The sequence below is a fragment of the Taudactylus pleione genome, unplaced genomic scaffold, assembly GCF_031769625.1.
Source record: "Taudactylus pleione unplaced genomic scaffold, aTauple2 ptg000555l, whole genome shotgun sequence".
NCBI lineage: Eukaryota > Metazoa > Chordata > Amphibia > Anura > Myobatrachidae > Taudactylus > Taudactylus pleione.
In genome coordinates, this window is record NW_028284957.1 from 808,204 (window position 1) to 834,747 (window position 26,544).

General features: G+C 47.2%; 2 protein-coding genes and 1 long non-coding RNA gene across 5 annotated transcripts in view; 1 reads left to right on the forward strand and 2 right to left on the reverse strand.

Moving 5' to 3' along the window:
- ELF5 (E74 like ETS transcription factor 5) overlaps positions 1 to 3,825 on the reverse strand; it is a 37,967-nt gene extending 34,142 nt beyond the window's left edge. The window contains exon 1 of one of the 2 annotated variants that reach the window (XM_088452641.1): positions 3,763 to 3,825. In XM_088452641.1, the coding sequence (XP_088308767.1) occupies positions 3,763 to 3,777 (15 nt within the window). In that variant the 5' untranslated portion in view covers positions 3,778 to 3,825. The remainder of the gene's footprint in view (positions 1 to 3,762) is intronic. The other variant, XM_088452642.1, reaches the window with a different exon arrangement.
- Positions 3,826 to 12,234: 8,409 nt separating this feature from the next.
- LOC148482033 (uncharacterized) lies at positions 12,235 to 17,723 on the reverse strand. The gene is made up of 3 exons (XR_015871803.1): positions 17,684 to 17,723; positions 13,575 to 13,756; positions 12,235 to 13,493 (listed from the first exon to the last, which is right to left on the reverse strand). It is a non-coding gene; the product is annotated as an uncharacterized LOC148482033 (long non-coding RNA).
- The window catches only part of EXT2 (exostosin glycosyltransferase 2), a 90,784-nt gene continuing 81,624 nt past the window's right edge, over positions 17,385 to 26,544 (forward strand). The window contains exons 1-3 of one of the 2 annotated variants that reach the window (XM_088452629.1): positions 17,385 to 17,628; positions 18,386 to 18,952; positions 21,766 to 21,855. In XM_088452629.1, coding sequence (XP_088308755.1) covers positions 18,417 to 18,952; positions 21,766 to 21,855 — 626 coding nt within the window. In that variant the 5' untranslated portion in view covers positions 17,385 to 17,628; positions 18,386 to 18,416. The remainder of the gene's footprint in view (positions 17,629 to 18,385; positions 18,953 to 21,765; positions 21,856 to 26,544) is intronic. The other variant, XM_088452630.1, reaches the window with a different exon arrangement.

Genomic DNA, 26,544 nt, shown 5'->3' on the forward strand with positions numbered 1-26,544 from the left:
GCTGTATGCGTCATTTGTGGCATTATTTAGCCATAAGGTGCAGATACATACATCCAGCCCACAGTAAACGTAGTAAAATAAGCAATGTGGATAAATAACCAACCATACAGTGAGTAAACTATTTACATATTTTATACATCACTCCCACCCACCAAAAGATGGTATACATGCATATAACACTTTAGGGGGCCCTATTTATCAACGCCATGGTTAGCACGAGCAAAAAAAAAAAGTTTCTGCGTGATTAGCGCAATTCTACGTTTCATTCCGTAACCCCCCGCAGCCCCGGATGGGTAGACATTTCTCCCGCATTCTGCCCACTTCCTAGTGAAGTGGGCAGAATGAGGAGAATACCCGTGGCGATCGCGGGTCTCCGTGAAGGGGGCGGGACTTAAGATGTGATTCTGCATGAATCAGCATTTGGCCCCGCCCCTATGTAAATTGTACCCAATCGCGGCAGTTTAGCAGTGAGGGGGCGGGGCTTAATGACACGAATCGTTAGGTCCCGCCCCCATCGGCCCCCTGCTGCTTCTCTTACCCGGGCTTCTCCCGGGAAGAGATGATAAAAGGTAGGTAAGTATGTGTTATAGGCTGTATTTGAAAAATGACAGAAGCTGATTGGTTGGTACTTTATCTCTCTCCAAGGTTTGATGAATGTCCGCCTTAGATCTCACGCCGTGTATGCGTCACCTAAAGTCGCACATGCACACGACCTGGAACACAGACGGGGCAGGACCTGGCAGTGGAAGGTTTTGCGCTGTCAATAACAGCAACAGTACAGCTTGTGTGATTCGCCAGGACAGTTACTCATAGGCGCAGCTGTCCTGTCGGGATGTACAGTAGTTTTCAAACCAGCGGTCAGGATGTCGACATCAGAATCCCAACGGTAAGTATTAGGGTTAGGAGGAGGAGGGTTAGGTTTAGGGGCTATGGTTGGGCACTAGGAGGGTTAAGGATAGGCTGCGATAGGGGAGGGTTAGAGTTAAGTTGCGGGGGGAGGGGTTAGGGTTAGAACACTTACCTAAGTGGGTTGGGTTTCTGACTGTCGGGATGTTGCCGTAGGCATCCGCCGAGATTCTGTACCCATCCCTTCCAGACTATGGGGCAATGGTAAATTGCTTGGAACAGTATTGTTATTTAACTAATTGTTAATTAATTGTATTGAACCCATTGATAAATAGATCCCTATATGATTTTGTACCTTGCTGATGTGTCACTTTACACGGTTGTAAAGTACATTTTATTTTACATAAACATTAGATACTGTCTGTATTAAAATTCATGTAGAGGAGTAATAATAGTAAATAGGAGTGAAAACAGAGCATTATAAGTAACAAATGACAAAGTTTAAATATATTTGAAATGTTCATATCATTTTTAAATCTATATTTAAATGCTACCGCCATTTACTATACATACTGATTTATTTACTCTACACACTCCACTCAAAGCTCATTCTTATCCTCTATAGATGTGTGGTTCTGCTGCGAGTGCGTTTCCTCTCCTCATATAAATGGATGACACCTTGGGTAAGATTTACTAAGCAGCGCTTGGCAAGGGGTTTGGAAACTGATGGGATCCAATGCGATTTTATGACAGGTTTTAAGCTCAAAATACAGGATTTACTAAAGCTTGGTCTTGAGCTGCTAAAAAGAACCCTCCACCCATCCCCATTGATCTCAAAATCCCGCCCAAAAACCGATGAAAAACCATCATACGATGTGCGTCAATGTTACCAATGTTTACGCTGTTGCACGTCGTCGGACTGATGTGAGAAGGCAGCAGTGGGCGTCCCAATGCCCGGATAAGCTATGTAAACATTCGCATATTTTCTCAGCTTTTCGCTCTGTATCAGGCCCAGTGTACGGACCAACCCAAATTGTTCCCCCTCTCCTTAAATCTGGCTCGCGTATACAGGAGACATATAATAGTATGATCATTTATGTATTAAAATGAACAGCTCATTGCAGTGATTTCCCAATTGTGCTATTGCCACAACGGTTATTCATGAATAGGAGGAAACATATTTATACCGCAGTCTATCTGCAAAATAAGTAACAAAGTAGGCTTTGCATTATCTTGTGAATTTTTTATTAAGTTTCTTAACGACAGGACAAGTTATCGTCTCCCTGGTGTTATTCACCTCTCATTACTCAGACAGACTGACCCAGACCACTAAGCTATAGAGAAAGTCAGCAGGTAACTAGTGATAGGACAGTGACCTATTCACAGCGAAGAGCGATGAAGCAGAAATATTACCAATCTGGCACATCGGGCTCAGTATATTATGTCTGCGGTCAGAATGTCAACATTCATTATGCCAACATGAGAATATCAATTTGGTCGTTATATCGACATTTATCGTGTCGACATTCAGCAGGTTGACATTGATGTAAGTTTGGCATTGCTGAAACGTTGACATTTTTCATCTGTCGACATTGGTGGTTTTAACCATGTCAACATCATGAATGTCGACTGACATTTTGAATATCGATATGGATATTCAACAATGTCATCTTGGTGACTGGATCCCGGAATATCTACTCCATCAATACAACAAGTAGTATCTACTTATAAAATATAATTATACAAGTTGTTATTATTATTATTATATACACAATGTAATGAGTGTCCCTTAAATATTCCATTTATTTTTTTTACATACAATAAAAAAAAATTAAAAAAAATCAGTCTTCAGAAAGATGCTCATCGTACCCATAGTGGAACGTATACAGCAAAATATAGACAATAACTGCAATCCTGGGAATGTAACTGTGCTGAGTATAATAATAATAATAATAATCATATATTAATAATAAATAATAAAATAATAATAATAATAATAATAATCATATATTAATAATAATAAAATAATAATAATAATAATAATAATAATAATTTAGTCTATGGTTATTTGTTTATTGTCACAGTACACAGTGCCTAGCGCCTATGCCAAAATATTCTCCACATTGTCATATTTAAATCGTATCTGACCTCCAATAAAATATCAAATCCAATTTGCAGATACCAATAATTATTGATTCATAAGATAGGAATGTAATCTGTAGCCTTTTATGACAGTATCACAACATATGTAAAATACACAGCAGCTGCCAGACTACAGTCACGGTCATTATACAGAAACGCAGCACACACTTCATGTTTTTACATTGGGTACACAACCAGTTGTGGAACTACAGATCCCAGCATGCCCCTGGAGAGCTACAGGGTGCCTATCTATTTCTGTAGTGTGTGCTGCCAATGAATGATGGAAAATCCACATTTGGGATGATACGAGTATTGCATAGATCAGCGTAGGTTATATTGTAAAAGGATGATGATAATCCACTCACTGTTCATTTTGTTACCGCGCTGAGGATTCTGGGAAAGGATGCTAAGCTCTGAGGGGACATCTCATGTGTAGAAGCAACTGCACAGGGGGAGATGTATCAAAACTTCTAATGAGGACAAGTGAAGGTATTGCCCATAGCAACCAATCAGCTGATAGCTATCATTTATCTAGTTCATTCTATAAAATGATAGCTAGAATCCGATTGGTTGCCGAGTCCTCTTCAAAAGAGTTGATAAATCTCCCTCATTTTGTCACCTGAGGCTGGTCTTCCTGTGGTCATCTATAGAGTTTTCCTATGTATGTCCTTACTACTTAGTGGAACTCTATGGTGTTTGTGGGGGTTAAACCACTGAGGGCTATGCCTATCGCTGGACATCCTGGCAGGGAAGGTGATGGACACAGATTCTCACCTTGCAGAGGTTCATACAGGTTCCGGAGAGCCTGAGGAAAAGTCAGCAGCTTTCTTTGGGTACAGCCAGAGACTGTGGTGCTGTGTGATGTACACATAGATGATTGCATGCCTGTAGACAGGTTAGGTCTGTTCTTCAGGTTTAAAAACACACCCTTCATGTGACGTATAGGGTGACTGAGGCTGGTGACTATTTAGTATATTACACAGACTCATTCCAAGATCTCCTTGGACCGCTGGCATTACCGGGTCTCTATCAGTGCCCACCCCACATAAAATGCTCATAGAAGACAATCTATTTTAAAAACAATGGAAAAAACAAAACAAAAAGAGAAAGACAAGAACAAACAATTAAAAGACCCATTTAAATCATCTGGCTCTAACTTTTAACCCTTTGGTTGCCAGGGACCCAGGATGGAACGGATCATGCTGGAATGCGGTGATCTGTCCGTACAGAATCTACCAGTGTAGGAGAATGACGGATAGGTGCAGCTTCCAGGTAATCGCAGGTCTGGATTTTTACCTGGCCCCCAGGTGTCTGATTTGCATACGTTACCAGGGAATTGTCGTTTCAGGAGAAGAGGATGATGCCAGGGATTTCACAACCTTGGGCCTTGTTTCATCGCTGTGTCATACAAAGACCTGGCAGCTGTTGCCATCAGCGCTGTGCAATATAAATTAAATGTAGTGAAACTATTATCATTTAAATAATAAAAAAAATAAAGCTGCACTGTACATGGTTTATCTACAGTAAGTTGAAACTGCTGCAATTCTTTGTGTACCACAGAGCGGCGGTGTATGTACTGTATGCACTAATTGCAGGGAATGTGAGCCCCCATGCTCAATATCTTTGCTCAGTGACCTCTACATAATATCCTAATAAAGTGAGCACCATAGAAATCTGGGGTGAGCAGTCCATGGCATTTAAGTGGCTGTGGAACTACAAGTCCCCCCAAAACCTTTAGTCGTTCATCTACTAGAAATACCGGGCATAAGTGTATGTCTGGAGAAAACAAGGAGATAATTAAGACACTTACAGACTATGGGTCACATTCAGACCCGGTCGCAAGCGCTGAGCGCTTGCAACCGGGTCGATGGTTAGGCCCTGCGCACGTGTAGCGGCCGCACTACACGTGCGCAAGCCGCGAAGCGAGAAACTCTCGCTCTGGAGCTCACTACCAAAGGGCCGGCTGTCGATGTTGATCGACAGCTCAGCCCGTTTTGTAGGCGGGGCGGGGGGTGGTTTCACAAACAGAGGCGTTCCTTAAGGAACGCCTACCGTTTTGTGGGCGGCCGCACTGACATCAGCAGTGATGTCAGTGGGGAGCTTCCTGCTCGATCAGAAGCTCCCTGGGGCTTGCGGCTGCCGAGACCCAACCTTAGGGTCTCGTCGCAAGTGCCGATGGTCGCGATGGTCTTGACCATCACAACCATCACCCTGGTCGGTCGCTAAACTGTGGGTGGTAACCCACAGCTTAGCTAGCGACCAGGAGTCCGCACTTAAAAATAGAAGAGGCCACCCTCATTCAGAACTGACCGCCTATGAGCAATAACAAGAATAGATACACTCGAATGCGCTATGTCATTTACTGCAGAGAAATAAAGCAAAAATTCTCTCCTCGTAATAGGGAGAGCAGAATTTGGGAAACAGTGCAATTTATCACACAAAGGGGGAGATTCAAATGTTTTTTAGGTCGTGATAATTAATGAGCGCCCATTTTGCTATTCAATTGTTATGGGCGCTCATTAATTATTGCCCTCTTCGCCGCCTAAGAGACGAGGTTTAGCCGTGTAAAACGGCTAAACCAGTCTAAAATTCTGGTTTGGGGTGCGCTAACTGCGGTTAGCGCGGCCTAGCCAGGAGGTTTCTCACACATTTCTGCTTGCACCCTCCTGAGTGCGCGCAGAAATGCCGGCGCTGGCGGTTATCGCGCCCTGACAATTGAATTGCTCTGTCGGGCGTCTTAAAAAAAAAGCCGCCGGCAAAACATTTGAATCGCCCCCAAAATGAATTGTTTTTCACATATACATAGAAATATGCCCACCTTAAATGGTTAAAAACTAGAGATGTGCAGTTCGGTTTTACTCGGATATGTTCGGATCTCAAAAACGGCATCATATTGGCCGTTTAGGCTGTCACGTGTTTTGGATAGCCAATAAGATAAATCCAAACTTGCGATAATTTGGCGATAAGAACCAGATAAAACCGAACCCGCACTTCTCTAGTAAAAACACACACATTTTTTTTCTAAAAGGTGCAAGGTGGAGGCGTACCAGAAATCCAGTAACAATGAGCCTGTAGGTATAGCAGATGGAGGTTTCCGGATACCTCAACTGGACCCAACTCCACTGGAAGTGCTGGATATCTGCACCCAAATGTAGTTATTGGTTTCTGTCACACTCCGCGGAGTGTGGATGAGAATGCATTAGCCAGGGGCTGGTACAGGATGGTGGCTGAGCCTGGAGAAGCCAGAGGCTGGTACAGGATGGTGGGTGAGAGTAGAGAAGTCAGGGGCTGGTACAGGAGGGTGGCTGAGACTGAAGAAGCCAGAGGCTGGTACAGGAGGGTGGGTGACAGTGGAGAGGCAAGGAGCTGGTACAGGAGGGTGGGTGAGAGTAGAGAAGCCAGGGGCTGGTACAGAAGGGTGGGTGATAGTGTAGATGCCAGGGGCTGGTATAGGAGGATGGGTGAGCGTAGAGAGGCCAGGGGCTAGTATAGGAGAGTGGGTGAGAGTGGATAAGCCAGGGGCTGGTACAGAAGGATGGGTGAGAGTAGAGAGGCCGTGGGCTGGTACAGGAGGATGAGTGAGAGTAGAGAGGCCAGGTCTGGTATAGGAGGGTGGGTGAGGGTAGAGACGCCAGGGACTGGTATAGGAGGGTGGGTGAGAGTGGATAAGCCAGGGGCTGGTACAGGAGGGTGTGTAAGAGTGGAGAAGCCAGGGGCTGGTACAGGAGGGTGTGTAAGAGTGGAGAAGCCAGGGGCTGGTATAGGAGAGTGGGTGAGAGTGGAGAAGCCAGGTACTGGTATAGGAGGGTGGGTGAGAGTAGAGAGGCCAGCTGCTGGTACAGGAGAATTGGTGAGAGTAGAGAAGCCAGGTACTGGTATAGGAGGGTAGGTGAGGGTAGAGAAGCCAGTTACTGGTATAGGAGGGTGGGTGAGAGTGGAGAAGCCAGGTGCTGGTACAGGAGAATGGGTGAGAGTAAAGAAGCCAGGTACTGGTATAGGAGGGTGGGTGAGAGTGGAGAAGCCAGGTACTGGTATAGGAGGGTGTGTAAGAGTGGAGAAGCCAGGGGCTGGTATAGGAGGATGTGTAAGAGTAGAGAAGCCAGGGTCTGGTATAGGAGGGTGGGTGAGAGTAGAGAAGCCAGGGGCTGGTACAGGAGAATGGGTGAGAGTAGAGAAGCCAGAGGCTGGTACAGTAGAATGGGTGAGAGTAGAGAAGCCAGGTACTGGTATAGGAGGGTGGGTGAGAGTGGAGAAGCCAGGTACTGGTATAGGAGGGTGGGTGAGAGTGGAGAAGCCAGGTACTGGTATAGGAGGGTGTGTAAGAGTAGAGAAGCCAGGTACTGGTACAGGAGGGTGTGTAAGAGTGGAGAAGCCAGGGGCTGGTATAGGAGGGTGTGTAAGAGTGGAGAAGCCAGGGGCTGGTATAGGAGAATGGGTGAGAGTGGAGAAGCCAGGTACTGGTATAGGAGGGTGGGTGAGAGTAGAGAGGCCAGGTGCTGGTACAGGAGAATTGGTGAGAGTAGAGAAGCCAGGTACTGGTATAGGAGGGTAGGTGAGGGTAGAGAAGCCAGGTACTGGTATAGGAGGGTGGGTGAGAGTGGAGAAGCCAGGGGCTGGTACAGGAGAATGGGTGAGAGTAAAGAAGCCAGGTACTGGTATAGGAGGGTGGGTGAGGGTAGAGAAGCCAGGTACTGGTATAGGAGGGTGTGTAAGAGTAGAGAAGCCAGGTACTGGTATAGGAGGGTGTGTAAGAGTGGAGAAGCCAGGGGCTGGTATAGGAGGGTGGGTGAGAGTGGAGAAGCCAGGTACTGGTATAGGAGGGTGGGTGAGAGTAGAGAGGCCAGGGGCTGGTACAGGAGAATGGGTGAGAGTAAAGAAGCCAGGTACTGGTATAGGAGGGTGGGTGAGAGGGGAGAAGCCAGGTACTGGTATAGGAGGGTGTGTAAGAGTAGAGAAGCCAGGTACTGGTACAGGAGGGTGTGTAAGAGTGGAGAAGCCAGGGGCTGGTATAGGAGGGTGTGTAAGAGTAGAGAAGCCAGGTACTGGTATAGGAGGGTGTGTAAGAGTGGAGAAGCCAGGGCTGGTATAGGAGAGTGGGTGAGAGTGGAGAAGCCAGGTACTGGTATAGGAGGGTGGGTGAGAGTAGAGAGGCCAGGTGCTGGTACAGGAGAATTGGTGAGAGTAGAGAAGCCAGGTACTGGTATAGGAGGGTAGGTGAGGGTAGAGAAGCCAGGTACTGGTATAGGAGGGTGGGTGAGAGTGGAGAAGCCAGGGGCTGGTACAGGAGAATGGGTGAGAGTAAAGAAGCCAGGTACTGGTATAGGAGGGTGGGTGAGGGTAGAGAAGCCAGGTACTGGTATAGGAGGGTGTGTAAGAGTAGAGAAGCCAGGTACTAGTATAGGAGGGTGTGTAAGAGTGGAGAAGCCAGGGGCTGGTATAGGAGGGTGTGTAAGAGTAGAGAAGCCAGGTACTGTTATAGGAGGGTGTGTAAGAGTGGAGAAGCCAGGGGCTGGTATAGGAGAGTGGGTGAGAGTGGAGAAGCCAGGTACTGGTATAGGAGGGTGGGTGAGAGTAGAGAGGCCAGGTGCTGGTACAGGAGAATTGGTGAGAGTAGAGAAGCCAGGTACTGGTATAGGAGGGTAGGTGAGGGTAGAGAAGCCAGGTACTGGTATAGGAGGGTGGGTGAGAGTGGAGAAGCCAGGTGCTGGTACAGGAGAATGGGTGAGAGTAAAGAAGCCAGGTACTGGTATAGGAGGGTGGGTGAGAGTGGAGAAGCCAGGTACTGGTATAGGAGGGTGTGTAAGAGTGGAGAAGCCAGGGGCTGGTATAGGAGGATGTGTAAGAGTAGAGAAGCCAGGGTCTGGTATAGGAGGGTGGGTGAGAGTAGAGAAGCCAGGGGCTGGTACAGGAGAATGGGTGAGAGTAGAGAAGCCAGGGGCTGGTACAGGAGAATGGGTGAGAGTAGAGAAGCCAGGTACTGGTATAGGAGGGTGGGTGAGAGTGGAGAAGCCAGGTACTGGTATAGGAGGGTGGGTGAGAGTAGAGAGGCCAGGTGCTGGTACAGGAGGGTGGGTGAGAATAGATAAGCCAGGGGCTGGTACAGGAGGATGGGTTAAAGTAGAGAAGCCAGGGGCTGGTACAGGAGGGTGTGTGAGAATAGATAAGCCAGGGGCTGGTACAGGAGGGTGGGTGAGAATAGATAAGCCAGGTACTGGTATAGGAGGGTGGGTGGGAATGGAGAAGCCAGGGGCTTGTACAGGAGGGTGAGTGAGAATGGATATGTCAGGGACTGGTACAGGAGGGTGGGTGATAGTGTAGATACCAGGGGCTGGTATAGGAGGGTGAGTGCCAGTGGAGAAGCCAGGGGCTGGTACAGCAAGGTAGGTGAGTGTAGAGAGGTCAGGTCTGGTATAGGAGGGTGGGTGAGAATAGATAAGCCAGGGGCTGGTACAGGAGGATGGGTTAGAAAGGATGAACCAGGGGCAGGTACAGGAGGATGGGTGAGTGAGAATGGATATGCCAGGGACTGGTACAGGAGGATGGGTGAGAGTAGAAAAGCCAGGGGCTGGTATAGGAGGGTGGGTGAGAGTGTAGAAGCCAGGGGCTGGTATAGGAGGGTGGGTGACAATGGTTACGCCAGAGACTGGTACAGGAGGGTGGGTGAGAGTGGAAAAGCCAGGGGCTTGTACAGGAGGTTGAGTGAAAATGGTTACGCCAGGGACTGGTACAGGAGGAGGGGTGAGAGTAGAGAAGCCATGGGCTTGTACAGGAGGGTGGGTGGGAGTAGAGGAGGAAGCCAGGAGCTGGCACTGGAGGCTGGGAGAAAGTGGAGGAAAAAGTAGGGATAGCACAGGGTGGTAAGAGAAAGTGGAGGAGGAAGCCATGGGCTGGTGCTGGAGGGTGAGTAAAAGTTAAGGAAGAAGCCAGGGGCTGGTACAGGAATGAAAGTGGAGGAAGAAGCCAGGAGCTGGTACAGGAATGAAAGTTGAGGAAGAAGCCAGAGTCTGGTACAGGAGTGAAAGTGGAGGAAGAAGCCAGAGTCTGGTACAGGAATGACAGTGGAGGAAGAAGCCAGAGGCTGGTACAGGAATGAAAGTGGAGGAAGAAGCCAGGGGCTTGTACAGGAATGAAAGTTGAGGAAGAAGTCAGAGTCTGGTACAGGAATGAAAGTGGAGGAAGAAACCAGGGGCTGGTACAGGAATGAAAGTGGAAGAAGAAGCTAGAGGCTGGTACAGGAATGAAAGTGGAGGAAGAAGCTAGAGGCTGGTACAGGAATGAAAGTGGAGGAAGAAGCTAGAGGCTGGTACAGGAATGAAAGTGGAAGAAGAAGCTAGAGGCTGGTACAGGAATGAAAGTGGAGGAAGAAGCTAGAGGCTGGTACAGGAATGAAAGTGGAAGAAGAAGCCAGGGGCTGGTAGAGGAGTTGAGTGAGTGATAGCGGAGGTGAAGGAAGCTGGAGACCAGGCACAGTGCAGGAGACAGGGTAAATATTAATAGGGCGATACTATGAAGTAGTGAGACATGGGAAAGAAAGCAGGAATGGATGACAGTGTTAGTGACACTGGATGGAGGGGAGTGTGAGTGGAAGGAGGTTATGGTAGTAGCAGGTCATCAGTTCAGTACACAGTTAAAGTTTAGTGTAGGCCTTTAGCAGATCAGTTATGAGCAGCACTGGACAGACCCCAAGGCTATTGTAAAGTCTTTGTGAAGAGTGTAAGTTAGGATAGGAGTAGTAGTGTTACAGGTAGATCCAAGTCCATTATCCATAATATCCCTATAATTTCGCTTTAATATTATGAAGACTGCATAAGAATAAACAAAATTCAACACTGACAATTATTTGTTAGAAATAACACTATAGTTTTAGTTGTAGTCTGTGCCAAAAACAGCAGAGGTCACACAGTCAGCGTCGTATGCGCCAGCCGCCATGTGCTTATCTGTGACAGCAGAACCTGGGACCAGTATTCCCTGCTGTCATGGACAATCGCAAAAGTGGCTCCAAACCTCCATGACACAGGAGTTTTGGACCCATTCACAGCTACAAGTTACTCTCTGATCATAAAGATTCCCATAGTATGGAACATTTTGGTGATAACAGACACTCATATCTGTGCATAGCCCAAAGCAGTCACAAGGAGACACTACACTATTGGATAAAAGGGGTTGGGTATGTAATTCCGCCGGATGTCAGCTGGTGGTTGAAATCTCAACGCCGGAAGGCCGGCAGATGAAGATCCCGACAGGGGAGGTAAGTAGGCTATCCCTACCCCTTTCGCCCCCCAACCCTAACCCTCCCTTACCTCCCCCCAGGGGTGCCTAAACCTAACCTCCCCCCAGGGGTACCTAAACCTAACCCCCCTCCCTGCTCCCTAATCCCAACCTCCCCCCAGGGGTGCCTAAACCTAACCTTCCCCCAGGGGTACCTAAACCTAACCCCCCTCCCTGCTCCCTAATCCCAACCCTCCCAGGGAGGGTGCCTATCCCTAACTTCCCCCCCCGGTGGTGCCTAACCATAACACCCCTTTCCCCTAGCCTATCCCTAACCCTCCCATAGGGGTACATAGCCCTAAGTCCCCCCGGGATTCCCTAAACCTAGCCCCCCTCCCCCGCGACTAAGAGCTCCCGATGCCCGGTTTAGCTACTTTTGGTATGCTGGGCGTCGGGATTTCGGCGTGGGGCTAATGATAGGTTTCGGGATTTTGACGCCTATCTCGACTCCCCTGCATGGCTTTTACAGTCGGCAAGTAATGGTGAAAGGGGACTTGGCTCAGCAGCCACACAAGACAGGCATGCATAGTCCTAGATCTGAGCCAAGAGACTGTACTCCACTTTCCCCCACTCACCAGAGGACAACTAGCCCTCTTCTGTCAAATATCAACTGGGGCACCCTTTGGAGTGAACCCATGATTAACCCATTAACATTGGTACAAGAGCCCTTGGAAGCAGCAATCTGCTCCATGGCCTGTTGTCCCACTGTTCATGGGTTGTCAAATGGACACCTGATACACCAGTAATGCGTATTGGAGCTATTGGCCAGGGGCTATTGGCCTGGCTGCTATCTATGGTTGGTGTGTGGACCCAAAGAGGTGATAGCCACTACCCAGATCTTCAGTTCATGTGTTCTGATGCGTGTGGGGATCAATGAACCCTGCCATTACTAGAGCCTAGCTTCATCTTGAGGCCTATGCCATCAGAAGCTAATGGCTCTACCAAGTGGATCTTCTTCAGACTGCCTCTACCACAATAATGAAAAAATATCAATATGGCTCAATAAGAGTTTCATTTAGTTTCATTCAGCCAGGGGAACAGAGGTTGACAGCATTCTAGACTTCTCCTAGTTGCTTGCAACTCTTTAAGTTTTAATGAATACAGCACCAGGACTCTCAGCTGTTCTCTATAACCAGGTTTCAGTCCCATTTGGATTCCCCAGAAGGATACCTTTAATTCAGTTAGTCTTCAGCTTGCATATAGGCATCAGGATGCACGGTGATCAGCATTGTTGTCTGGATCATGGTTTTGATGCCTACCAGGACACTGTCTGTGTGGAGTTTGTATGTTTTTTTCTGTGTTTCTCTCAGTGTCTCCTGGTGCTCTGTTTCCCTCCAACAATTAAAGCACATGCTGGTAAACGAATTGGCTTCTGACAAAATTGTTTGACTGTATGATATATACAAGTACATTATAAACTCCACTGGTGTCTAAATATTGCCTGTAAAGTATTGCTTAATATAAGTGCTATATAAATAACTGTCACTAAGTAAATAGACATTCCTTTTAAGAGACTAAGGAGCCCATTTATCATTGTATATTTGTAGCTTAATCCACAAATATTTACATTTCCCCCTGATGTATCTCCGATACCTGCTGCGATTCATCCATTCCCACTGGCAGCCGCATCCCCCATAAGTTTCTAAGGGAGATGCGATGCTGCCAGATTTACCATCTTCCAGAATGCCAAACATTCAGGAGATTGGCCCCACAGCTAATGCTATCTGAAGATGGCGTTAGCAGCTGTAACCTATGGGCTACACATCACAGAATTAGCCAAAAGAGGGTTCTCACTCTGATAGCAGACACTTGTGACTGCCACTACGAGTACCTGGTCATGCCTTTCCTTTTGGATTAAGCAATGCATCTGCTGTTTTTCAAAAGTACATGAATATTTTCCAAGACTTGTTATACAAGAATGTAGTACTTGGATGACATCTTGATATTTTCCGAGGATGTGGCAAGCCATCAGAGACATGTATGTGAAGTGCTCTACTGCAAATTGGAGAAATGTTTATTGTCGTTCCTGGGATTTATCATTTCAGGCTCCAGTCTCCAGATGGTCCCAGAAAAACTCTCCTCCATTGTCAATTGGACTCGTCCAATTGGGTTGACGGTGATACAACGCTTCCCAAGTTACTGTAGCTTCTACCTACAGTTCATCAGGAACTATTCATCTATTGCAGCTGCTATCACCGCTCTTACCAAGAAGGGTCAAGATACCAGAGTATGGCCTCCTGAGGAAGAAAAAGCATTTGCCAGTTTAAACCAATGTTTCATCTCAGCACCAATTCTAAGACATCCCAACTGTGACCAACCTTTCTTCTTGGAGGATGCTTCTACAGTTGAGGTTGGGGCTGTGCTTTCGCAAAGAGATGAAAAGGGGAGGTGATACTCTTGTGGCTTCTTTTCTCGTACGTTATCAGCTGTGTAGTAAAAATATGCCATCGGGGACAAGGAATGGTTAGCCATCAAACTGGCCCTGCAAGAGTGACGTTACCTGTGGGAGGGAGCAAAATTCACTGTGACGGTTTATACTGACCACAAGAACCTTACATACCTCAAAACAGCTCACTGCTTAAACTACTGTCAGTCTAGATGGTCATTATTTTTTGATTTTTTCAATCTAGTGATCACTTACCGCCCGAGTAGCAAAAACACCAAAGCTGACGCCTTGTCTTGGGGCCATTCAGTTTCGCTGAGGAGAACAAAGTTTGGGATGATAAGCCTATTCTGAAACCTGCTTGCTTTGTAGTGGTAACCAACAAGGTCAAGATTCCTCTGGGAAAGACATTTGTAGTACCTGAATTTCGTTCAAGGCTACTTCAATTGGTACATTGTTCTTACTTCATCGGTCATGCGGGTGTGAAAAGAACCCTGGGGCTAATCCTCAGGAATTATTGGTGGTCTACAGTCAAAGCGTCAAGGATTTTGTTGCAGCCTGTCCTATCTGTGTGCAACACAAGGTCCCACCTCACTCTCCCTCGGGTTCCCTGCATCCGCTATCAGTGTCCTTGGTTCCATATCTCCATTGACTTTATTACTGATCTACCATCCTGCCAAGGCTTAAATACCATCTGGGTGATGGTGGACAGATTCTCTAAAGTCGCTCATTTCGTCCCACTAAAAGGCCTACTCTCAGCCCTGAAACTGGCTGAAGCATTCATAAGGGAAATCTTCAGGTTGCACAGGTTCCTCAAGGACATCGTAATGGGAACATGGGGTGCAATTTACCTCTAAATTCTGGAGGAACCGTTTCTTCAATGAAGAGAAATCAGCACAAAGCCTCTTTAAAAGGTATAAACTATTTGAGGACAGAAAGAGGAAGAGAGTTCCGTAATTGAGTCCTGGCGACAAAATCTGAAAACCAAACATCTGCATTGAAGGTGTCCATGATGAAGTTTGCCAGGGCAGAAACTAGGATTTCTGTTACCCGGGGCAAGACAGTAATTTGGCGCCCCCCCAACAATAAAAAAAAACAAAACAACATAGAGTACAATAAGGATGTGTGGTTTTGTGACACAGTAATGCCCCTTACCAGGGGCATAGAGAGCCACACCGGGCCCCAGTAAAGAGGGTGCGGTGGCCTAATCGCGGGAGGCGTGGCAACGCCCCCTTGGAAAAAAAACAATGCGGAGGGGGCGCAATGTGTGCATGCTGTGTGCTGGGCTGCTGCAGAGGGAGGGAGGAGGAAGTGAGGGGGGGCGGCGCCGGGCCCCTCTGGAAGCCCGGGCCCGTGTAAACTGTACCCGCCCCCCACCTCTCGGCGCCCCTGCCCCTTACAACACATTATGCCACAATAATGCCCCTTAAGAGTACACATTATGTCACAGTAATGACCCTTACTACACATTATGTCACAGTAATGCCCCTTACACATTATACCATTATGTGACAGCAGCCCCCCCAGAACTGAGCTCCCTCCTTTTACCTGCCGGGGCTGCGTGGTGGGTGAGCTTGGGTGGTTAGGGACGGGACAGACAGTGGTAAACGTAGGATTTTGAAAAGGGGGTTTCCAAATTCTTGGTTACAGAAAAAACATCTAGCCACAAATAAATATATAGATGCCCCCAGTAGTGCCCCTTATACAGTGCCCCCAGTAGTGGTCCTCTATGTACTGCCTCTTATACAGTGCCCCCAGTAGTGCACCTTATACAGTGCCCCCAGTAGTACCCCTTATGCAGTGCCCTCAGTAGTGCCCCCCCTATGTAGTGCCAGCACTAGTGGTCCCCTTATGCAGTGCCCTCAGTAGTGCCCCTTATACAGTGCCCTGAACCCGACCTTCTAATATTCTGTACTGGGAACACACTTTTTTCATTTAATTAAATAAGACACGCCACCAGAACTTCTCAGAAAGATAGCAGGACTTTTTATGACCTCTGAATATTTTTACCATACGAGTTTCTACCCACTGACTATTTTTCTGCTGTGTTTGCAACAAATGTTTCTTTTTTTTTTATATGTAACTAATTGTTTTTATTCTGTTTTGCCTACTTTTTACAAATACTATGTGACAAACATCTTTTTGTAAATAGCATACACACGGGACGATCGTCTACGATAACGATATTGTTGAACGATCTCCCGGGTGTGCTAGATGATGGATATCGATCATCCAGCACATCACCAACCCACCAACGATGCCCAACGACCCGCGGGTCCCTATAGTAACCTGGTCAATATCAACCAGGTTGGGCTGCATGCACGGGTGATGGACGATATCGTTATGCGCATCGCAGGTCGTTGGGCACCGAAAAATGCACGATATGAACGAACGATAACTTCCTTTATTCCCCTCTTCTCTAACCTAAATATGTTAGTGTGTGCAAAGCCTTATTATCTGCCTATATTGCTTTTCTCCCACTACACCAGCCTCCATATTTTTACTTCCTCCCTCTTTTCATACCTCATTCTCTTGCCAGTCTTCAGCTGGGTACACACGTGCCGATGTGTGTACCCAGCTATGCGACGCCCAACCACGCAATATATATCAGGCGGGCGATACATACTGCACGATGTGGTGTCCAAACATCCGATATGTCGGGCACCGGCTCCATCCACTATGCCAGCATCGGCATCTGGGTCGTTCTATCGGCCCTACATGCAGGCCGATGGAACGACCCCGATGGACGACCCGCAGGAGTACGCAGGGTGGTGCATAGTGGTTACACACTGGCCGATGTGCACGATATGTCAGCCCAATCCGCAGGATCAGGCGACATATCGTCTAGTGTGTACCCACCTTTCCTTTACCTAACTCTTCTTCTTCTCTACATTTTTCTCACCCATCTTCTTTACCTCCTTCATTCCGGTCACCTGTCTAATTCCATTATCCCCTCTTTTTAACAGCCTCAGTCATTTTAACTCGCCCCCATGTACCTGCCTCGTTTCTATCATCTAGTTTACCTATCCTTCTTGCCTGCCCCCTCCAACTTCACCCCGTCCACTGCCCTCTATTCCCCCGACACAACCTTCCCTCCTCCCTCAGTCACTACCAGTGCAAAGCACACACACACACACACACACATTTACTTACCTCTAGGGGTGCCTCGGCAATGCACACAAAAAAATAAGCCCAAACACAAGCAACAAGCAGCTACTTTCAAAAAAAAAAAAAGCAACTTGCAAAAAAAAGAAGCACAATTCCGCTTGTTATAAGCAGACTTGGCAACTATGGTCTCCAGCTGTTGTGAAACTACAAGTCCCAGCATGCCTTGCCACAGTTTTGCTATTAGGGAATGCTAAAATTCTGGCAAGGCATGCTGGGACTTGTAGTCTCACAACAGCTGGAGAGCCACAGGTTGACCAGGCCTGGTCTATTGTTTGTATGTTTTGTATTGTTCCCCCCACAGCAGACTTGGCCAACCTGTGGCTCTCCAGCTGTTGAAACTACAGCTCCCAGCATTCCCTGCTACAGTTTTGCTACTAGGGAATGCTAAAAGTGTGGCACTGCATGCTGGGACTTGTAGTTTCACAACGGCTGGAGAGCCACAGGTCGGCTAGGCCTGTCCCACAGCATCCACATGTGGCCTGACTGGGCCTACACTGACACTAGTCTGACATTCCTCCTCCACCTCCTACTATCCCCCCCAGTCACAGGAAACGCGCTGACAGATAGAGATCTGGTCTCCGGAATCATGGCCGCCGCCCGCAGCTGCTGGCCTCCATGTTGGTGGAGGCAGGTCGGAGCGGAGAAGCCTATGCTGCACAGGGCTCCGTAGATAGAGGGGCTCTCAGTTTGTGCAGTCTCCGGCTGGTGGTGACGTTATTTCCGCATGCAGCAGCGAGTGTGTGTGTCTGCGGGATGAGGCTGTAACTGTGATCCGTTGGGGGGCGGCCCGGGGCCGGGAGCTGCTGCTACTGGGGTCCGAGGTGAGAACCGGGGCTTCAGGCCAGACTTTATCTTATGGATATACAGTACACTCACCTGTACATATTAATGTTGTATATCTCTCCCCCCCTCTCTCTTTCTCTCTGCCTATAATTTTTCTCCCTCCCCCCCAAAAATAAATCCACCCATGCCCCCTCCCCTGTGCAAACGATCCATTAGAAACCATGCATAATAATTGTTCCTATTGCACAACCCTGCGTATCCAGCAATTCCATCATTAAATCGTTGCTGAATTACCAGCAAACAGCCCAGGCATGCCTCTTAAGCTGCAATTGGATATGCATTAGGTTTGCATTGACCGTAGTTGCGCACACTTACTTCTGGCGCGTGCTCAGAGCAAAAAAAACCCCCCGCAACTTACTCTGCAGAAATGGACTCACGTTCAACCTTGCATCAACCCCAACGTTGGTGGATGTTTTCGCTGTAAAGGCCCCCATACATCAGAGATTGATTGCAGCAATCGTGCAATTTGCAATCGATTGTGTATAAAAATCTTTCCCTTTTTCAATCGATTGTGGCAATTCTGCAATCGATTGGAAAAGGGAAAGATTTTTATACACATTCGATTGCAAATTGCACGATTGCTGCAGTCAATCTCTGATGTACGGGGACCTTAAGTCTTGGCCCCAGTGAGCTTTGCCTTTATCACTTGCTTGCCTTATAGCTGCTATATTGTGATTAGATCAGAGGGAGTTTGTGGTTTCTAACATCTGCTAAATCTTTGCTTCCTTTTGCCAGCAGCGCAGGGTCAGGGACGGCGAGGTCCAGTATGTGCGCCTCGGTTAAGTATAACACACGGGGTCCGGTCCTCATCCCCAGAATGAAGTCCAAGCACAGGATTTATTACATTGCTCTCTTCTCGGTGGTACTGTTGGGTCTCATTGCCACGGGCATGTTCCAGTTTTGGCCTCACACTATTGAACAGTCCAGCGACTGGAGTCCTGAGAAGAGGAGTGTCCATGATGTACCCGCCGTCAAGCTGCCCGAAGACAGCCCCTTACCCGAAAGGGGGGACCTGAGCTGCCGGATGCACACCTGCTTTGATGTGTACCGCTGTGGCTTCAACCCGAAGAACAAGGTCAAAGTTTATATATACCCCTTAAAGAAATACATGGACGAGTATGGGGGCTCGGTGGGCAGCACGATTTCCCGTGAGTACAACCAGTTGCTGGCTGCGGTTTCTCAAAGTGACTTCTACACCGAGGATGTAAACCGGGCCTGTCTCTTCCTGCCGTCCATTGATGTTCTCAGTCAGAATAACCTGCGCGTTAAGGAGACGGCACAAGCCCTGGCGCAACTTCCAAGGTATACAAACACTCTCCGCACAATTAGAGGGTCTATCGGTGTCATGTTAATGAGCAGGTTATGTATTGTCAACTACGTCTGATGGTTTTTATGAGATTTGGTGACAATAGACAACAGTGCGGTAAACCAGGGGTCGGATTTCCAAGCACAGCACAATAGTAAAATTTGGGTAGGTCCTCGATGGTACCATGCTAGACGCCCAGGGCAGAGCGGTGTCCTCATTTGAGCGTGCACTAGCTCTTGAAGGTAGATCCGGCATTACAGGGCCACCCCTAACTTGTGGCCCCATGTGGTTCCACCATTGCGCTAAACCTTTGTGAACAGTTTGCTTTTATGAGGCTAATTTGCATTGTAGATCAAAGAGGAGAAAGAACTGGGCGCTTCAATGTTAAGCTGGCCACACACATAGCGATCTGCACACGATCAGTCGATGTGTACGATTTGTGTAGGATTTCCCTTGAAACTCTCCCCGGCAGCTCTGCACACGATCTCCCCACGATCTGCACACAATTTGGTGTCCAATCTTCATACGATCTCTCCTGCATCCAGACTGTCACAGTGCATCGCGTCCTAGATTGTCAGATCTGCCCTACTGCACGGCAGATCTGACGATGCGATGTGCGAACAGCGGGGACGCGCATCGCATCGTGATCGTGAATGGGGACTGGTGGTGTCCTCAGTGTGGAAGTGTCGACAGTGGGGGGTCGCTAACGGTGTCCTCAGTACGTGGGGTAGCATTGCAGGAGTGTCAGCAGCGGGGAATGCTGCCAGTGGAGGTGCCGGCTGTGTCGGGCAGCGAGGAATGGCGGGCGCCATCTTCATTTGCTTCCTGTGTGCATATTAAATTAGCTTAACGCTGATTGGCTGAGAGAGCAGTCTGTCACGACTCTCAGCCAATCAGCGGTAAACCCGCTCAATACAAAACTTCCCGACCCGTCAGCGGCATTGCAAGGTTTCGCCTCGGGTGAGGGATCCGGGGCAGGCAGGGAGATCCGAGCTTGGCTCAGATCGCCCCGCATCCCCGAAAATTCTGGTGGGTTCGGTTCTCTGAGAACCGAACCCGCTCATCCTAATAAATTCATACAGCATTTAAAAGGTACTGTAAATTCCACGCGAGAGCCATAGTAAATGATGTTTAGAGACTTGGATTATATGCTACAGAGTAAAATTCCATAATTCCTTAGTATGTAGCAAAATGCATGTTATAAAATCAAATTATGAAATTATTCAAAAATAAAATTTTAATATTTTTATTATTGACCTTGCAGATGGCCCAAGAAGAATGGTGTCCAAATCTGCGTCTAACAATAAACCAAACTGGACAATGCTTTTATTCTTCTTTGGTGTTTTAGGTGTAGAACCATGAGCAATCTTGGCTTGTACACTGTAGATTTGTATAGAAAGACAGAAGGAAAAATTTTCGCTTTTAGGGCCTGATTCAGAGCCGCTCGCTATTTGCGGTCGTTCGTTTTATAAAAAGGGGCGGCTATTCAAATGAACCGTTCGCACTTTGCAGTCTGTTCACGCCTCTAAGTCTGAACGAGCGAGCAAAATTTGCAGTTGTAATTTTGACAAAAACGCCCCCTTGCCGCTCACACCATACGTCATGTCCGCTATTTATTTGATTAATCGAGTACATCGTACAGCGTATGACCTGCTCGCTATTCTTGTGGTTGGTTTCTTCAACCGCTATTTTGCGAGCAGTTCTGAGTAAAAAAAAAAACATGGTGGTCAATGACGCTGCTGGATTAATTATGCACACCCATAAAACGCCCGTTTTGACCTTTAAGCACGCCTGCGATCTGATCTCCACTCCCCGTTTTCAAGCACCTTCCCCTGTTACCACCCGCATACGCCTCCTCCTGTCACACAAATTAGCAGGCATTCGCTATTTAGCGAACAAACGATTTTCGGCCGCACTGACTGGTTCGCGCATGCGTATTACAATCCGTACGCATGCGCAGATGTGCGAACATTGGTCAGAACGAACGAGCGGCCGCTTACGAGCAGCTCTGAATGAGGGCCTTAGATAGTAGATAGTAGAGATAGAAAAGAAAAAATAGTAGATAAACTAAATCCTTTTCTAATTCCGTACCTGACCTGTAGAGGACGTATGCTGTGCAAAAATTGTGGTTTTTTTAATTAATTAAAAATGAACAGTAATTAATTTCGATTTCAATTTTTTTTTTTAGTAGCCTCCTCCATGTTTTAATACGCTCGTATGTAAAATTTCACGATCTTGGCTTGTAAACTGTGGATTTATACAGAAAGACAGAAGGACAAATTTTAGCTCTCATATAGTAGAATATATATATATATATATATATATATATGTATATGTGTGTATATATATATATATATATATATACACAGGTATGTATATGTGTGTATGTGTGTATATATATATATATATATATATATATATATATGTGTGTGTGTGTATATGGGTGGAGAGCGACACCTCAGGCAGGAAAGAGGAACTACAGCGGTTGTTACAGGTGCATGGTGCTAGAATGAACGGTATTGACCAATACTACAGTCAGTTACACCCAGCAGCGTTTGCTGGCATAAATGCTCTAACACTTCACATCAGTACTCTAGGATTAGGGTGACTTGATGCACGTAACATTACTGTCTTGTTCTGCAGAGAGTCTGCGTGGTGGTGAGAATGGGGACACAGAGAACGAGCCTTGTACTTTGTTCTAGAGTTACTTCCCCACTTCAGTACAACAATTTAGAGATGACAAGTGTTGTGTAATGTTGTAGGTTCTTCCCAAAAATGTATCACGTGTCTCTATTTGCCGACTTCTTAGGTGGGACCGAGGTACAAATCATCTCTTATTCAACATGCTGCCTGGAGGCCCCCCGGACTACAACACGGCTTTAGATGTTCCCCGAGACAGGTAAAAAAAAAAAAGAATCTGCATAAACAGTCTGGAATAACGAGTCTCTCTCGATTGATCGCATTCTCTTCTTTTATGTGGGTTCTATATGTATCTACAGTTTTTGCCCTCTGTGTCGCCCCTGTCTGTCTGCCCCCTCTTTAGACTGTAAGCTAACATGAGGAGGTCCCTATTCCCTCATATGCTTTTCCTTCCCTCTCTTCTACCACAATATCTCCCCACTACCTACAACTGCACCCAACCTTTGGGTTCTTGCGCCCTGCAGCTTATTTGGATTCTGCGACGGCTGATGCAGCGATGTTTACAAACAGTGTCCGTGGTTTCCTGGAGCTATTCAATTCAGCGCGCAGCGAAGGACTTCTTCTCGCATCCCTCCTGGGGTGCGAGCAGAAATCCGACAAAACTCCTGGCACGATGCTGTTTTCTGCCCTTAGTGCCCCGGAAACGGCATCGCAGTTTAGTCGGAGAATGCCGGTTCTCGCGACTAAACATCACGTTTAAGGCGCAAGGGGCGCGAGATCTGGCATTCCCAAATAAAACAGCACGCTGAATTGAATAGCTCCGGGAGCGTTGAATTGAATTGATCCCAAAGTCCTGCAATGTTCTGTCTTGTATGTCACATTCGTTCCTGTTTTTGTTCATATTGTTAATGTTTTTGTACTCTGTAAAGCGCTGCGGACCCCTTGTGGTGCCATTTATAAATAATAATTTATTATTCTTTATTTAAAACACCTTACTGAATAATTGATATATATATATATATATATATCACCTTAAAACATTTCAAAATGTTAATTCATAGCGGGGGAATTCAATTCAGTGCGATGTTGAATAGCCGCAGGAGGGGGCTCCCAAAGCTATTCAATACACCGCGCTGTTTGGGCGGGCAAAGGATTTCTTCTCGCACCCCCCTGGGGATGTGAGGAGAAATCCGACAAGAGTGCCGGGCGCGCAGCTATTTTACTGCTTAGCGCGGCACTAACAGCCGCACGCCCGACACTTTAGTCAGAGAATGCCGGTTACGGCGCCTTAGCACCCTTGTTAAGTCGCGAGAACCGGCATTCTCCGACATAACAGCGCACTGAATTGAATAGGTCCGGGAGCTCCCTCCCGGCGCTCTTCAGTTCGCGTTGAATTGAATTCCCCCCCCCCCCCCATATAGACGGTTTATTTGTTTTTTTTAAATCACGCCAGATTTCATTTTTATACTCTGTGCCGGATTACGGTTTGTGGGGTCCCAGGGCAACTAACTCGTGGGGGCCCCTACCAATAAAATTGTCAATGAGATATTATTAACAATGATAGTGTGTAAATACTCCCAGCACCACAGCTATGTATCCAGGCGACTTGTTGACAATCAAAATGTCAAAAGGTTCTGAATGTCGACAGATGATTTAAGTGATCATTAAGTCGTCAATGAATATGTAGACATGCATTTAGATCGACATGGTTAAAATGTCCACATTAAACCTGTCTACGGCAAAATGTCGACACTTGTTTTCTTTTTTATGGCTAGGCTAAAATAATAAATAACAATATGTTGACATTTTTGGTGTCGACATGTTAAATGATGCGCACCTGTTGTTAATCCGGCTATGGTTATACTTTAGAATTTACTAGCAAGTACATAACTGTCCACACGGGGGCAGTCATGCTATTTGTTATTTTATTTTGTCCAGAAGTCATGTGTGATAAAGTAAGTACTCCTTTACTGCTTCCATATCCGTAAGGTAGGTCATTTAAGCCCGCTGGCGCTTATCAGGTGCGCGCCATTATCTGTCCTGAAGCGCTGTCACCTCTGTATAAAAGGAAAATTTTGGGCAGTTCGGTCTGGAATATTAAGGTTGGTGTTAACAACACTCCCAAGGAGAGAAGAAACCTCCGTGGCTAATTGTCAGCCCTGACCTATTCAATAAGGTGCCGCATCCCCGCACGTTCTGTCCCAGAGGATTCACTTAATGCAGATTCCCCCTCGCAGCATCAGGAGCCCCGAGGAAAAATCTGCATTAAACGCGCCCTCTGGGAATTACTGTACGGGGAAACTCATAGATTCCTGAACTGATTTAATACGGATCGCAATTCTGATAGCTGCGTAATTGCTCGCAGTGAAGATATTCTAATGTCATCACTGTTCAGCCAGCATAGAGACGCCCACTGCTGCTTTCTCACATCCGTAATACCTCACAGTCCTGCGTATACGTCGGTACCATCGGAGAACATCGACCTGTCACGAACAATAACTGCAGGTCTGACCCGTCACAGAAATTGCAAGTCTCATCGCACGCAATGATTACTATGCAATCGCAGTGACTAATTTATGCACGCCCATGAATCGGCGTTCAAAAGGACAGGCACGCCTGCAATTCTCTGCCCACCTCCGCCTGTCACCACTCCCAAATGCTCGCAGCCTGACGCTCACTCTACGATGGACTCCTATCTGCGTGCGTAATCGCAGTGTGATCGCCGCGCACGCGCAGTGCAGCTTATACTCACGCTCAGTGACTAACAATCTCTCGATCTGCGTACGCAGTTGCAATTGCGATCCGTGCTGAGTCAGTCCCTTAATGCGGAATCTATGGGTAAGTACCTAGTACCCGCGGGTTTATCACGGAATAATTGAATAGCTCTGGCCGTTAAACCTGGAGCTGCACCCATGCCGGGTACTTGAATCTGCCCCCTAGAATGTTCTCGTAGCTGTCCATCAGTCTAGGAAAGGTTATAAGGCCATTGAAGTGAGACGTCCATCCTTCTTCAGAGAGATTAGTTATAATAATTGGATGCTGTTGCCAATATTCCTAGGACTTGATGTCCCAGCAATTTCACTCAACAGTCAGACAGTATGAAGCTCCCAAGGAGCCCAGCACTATGTCCAGGGATCGGCTGGCCACTGTCAACATAGTGAATGTTGAAGTTCATGATTCTACCATCAAGTAATGGCCTGAACAAGTGTGGCTTTCATGGAAGGTTCGCCAGGAGAAAGCCATGTCTCCCCAAAAATATCACAGTATGGTTTAGGCTTTCATAGTTGCTGCATATAAGGATGACATGAGAATTCTGGACGGACAAGACCAAATTGGCGCTGTTAATGCACAAAACTATGTTTGTTGAAGATCAAACACTTTGTCACCTTGAGAACCTCGTTCCAACTGGCAAACACCATTGTAGAGAAGATATGGGGTTGTTGTGCATCTTCATGACCTGGTCGCCTCGCGGTCTTTAAGTTCACCATGAGTCCCTCTTTATACCTGAGGTTTTTTTTTTTAGAGGAAGACACGAGGCCACCTGTCTGACATCCAAAGCTTGGCCGACATTGCGTCATACAATGGGATTCTCCTCGTATCGACAAATCTACAAATGAGCGGCTGAACAATTAAAGAATTAAGGCTTCGAAATGGCCAACTGAAAGTCCAAGACCTCTACCCCATTAAGCTTTTGTAGGTGGGACATCAAGAGTTTGTCCTCAAACATCCGTAAGATAAAACCTCGTTGTAAGGATGTCTGGGTTACAAATCCTCAAATATCCATATAATACTTCAAGATATTGTTTCTTAAGGGGGGTCCTATGAGTTACTGAATCCTGGGGTGTACTTACTTTTTACACACGTGGCTACTTTTCTGCCTAATGACCGAGGACCTGATTCAGACCCACTCGCTAGATGTGTATGCTCGCTCCCAGCGTATGGAAATTCAGCTAAGAGACGTCAAGGCAGCCGCTCGCACGGCAAGGCATAAGCACGCCCACTATGTCTTGGCGAGCGATCACTTTGTGTTTAAAGATGCCCACCAGCCTGTCTTTAGCCGTCATCTCCAGGAAATATATACAGCCATCGGTACATCAGGTTCCATCGGATCTGACCGCAGCCTTTGCGGTTGACTCTACCATACCGCAAGCACTTCAGTTTATTATTCAACCAGGTGACGTGTACTATGATGCTGCGTATTAATTATGCACGCCCTAGAAACGGCGTGAAAACACTCAGGGACGCCTGCGTCCGCAACTCTACTCCCCCATTACTACTGCCCTGCCCCTGTTACCACCCACAAACGGCCTCTCCTGTCACTCATCCCACTGGGCTGTCTTTGCAGGGCGAGCGAGCACATTCCGATCGCTCGTACTAGTTTGCGCACGCGAACTACACGAATGCGCACATTAGCGAACATAGGCCCTCATTCAGAGCCGCACGTTACCAACAGTACGCTCGTTGCGTTCCGATGTTGACTAACCGCGCATGCGTCGGTGTTACACTGCGCATGTGCGTACGGCAGATTGCGAGTTTTTTTTCTCTCGTTCCTAAAATAGCGTACAGGAAGTGACATATCAAATGTGATTGACAGAACAGGGCGTTTTTGGGTGTTGACGGGGGTGGAGATGAAAAAACGCAGGCGTGGCGAGGCGTTTTTGGGGCGTACATACATTAGCAGATGCGAACGTCAAATGTGTTCGGACCGTCTCATACGTCACTGGAACATCCGCTTTCCCTTCAAAATGCTCGCACAGCTTAGGGTCAGGATTACTCGACCACATTGGCGATGGCCTTCTCCTCCGTCCCGGGACTCAACGATGGTGCTGCGATTAATCGCGGCTGGTCAGTAAAGTAATTAGTGTTGGATTGAAAACCGGCTTGGTATGTGTTTGGAAAGCAGTTTATTGGGATAGCACAAAAGCGTACGCAGGTGGAAATCAGAGCT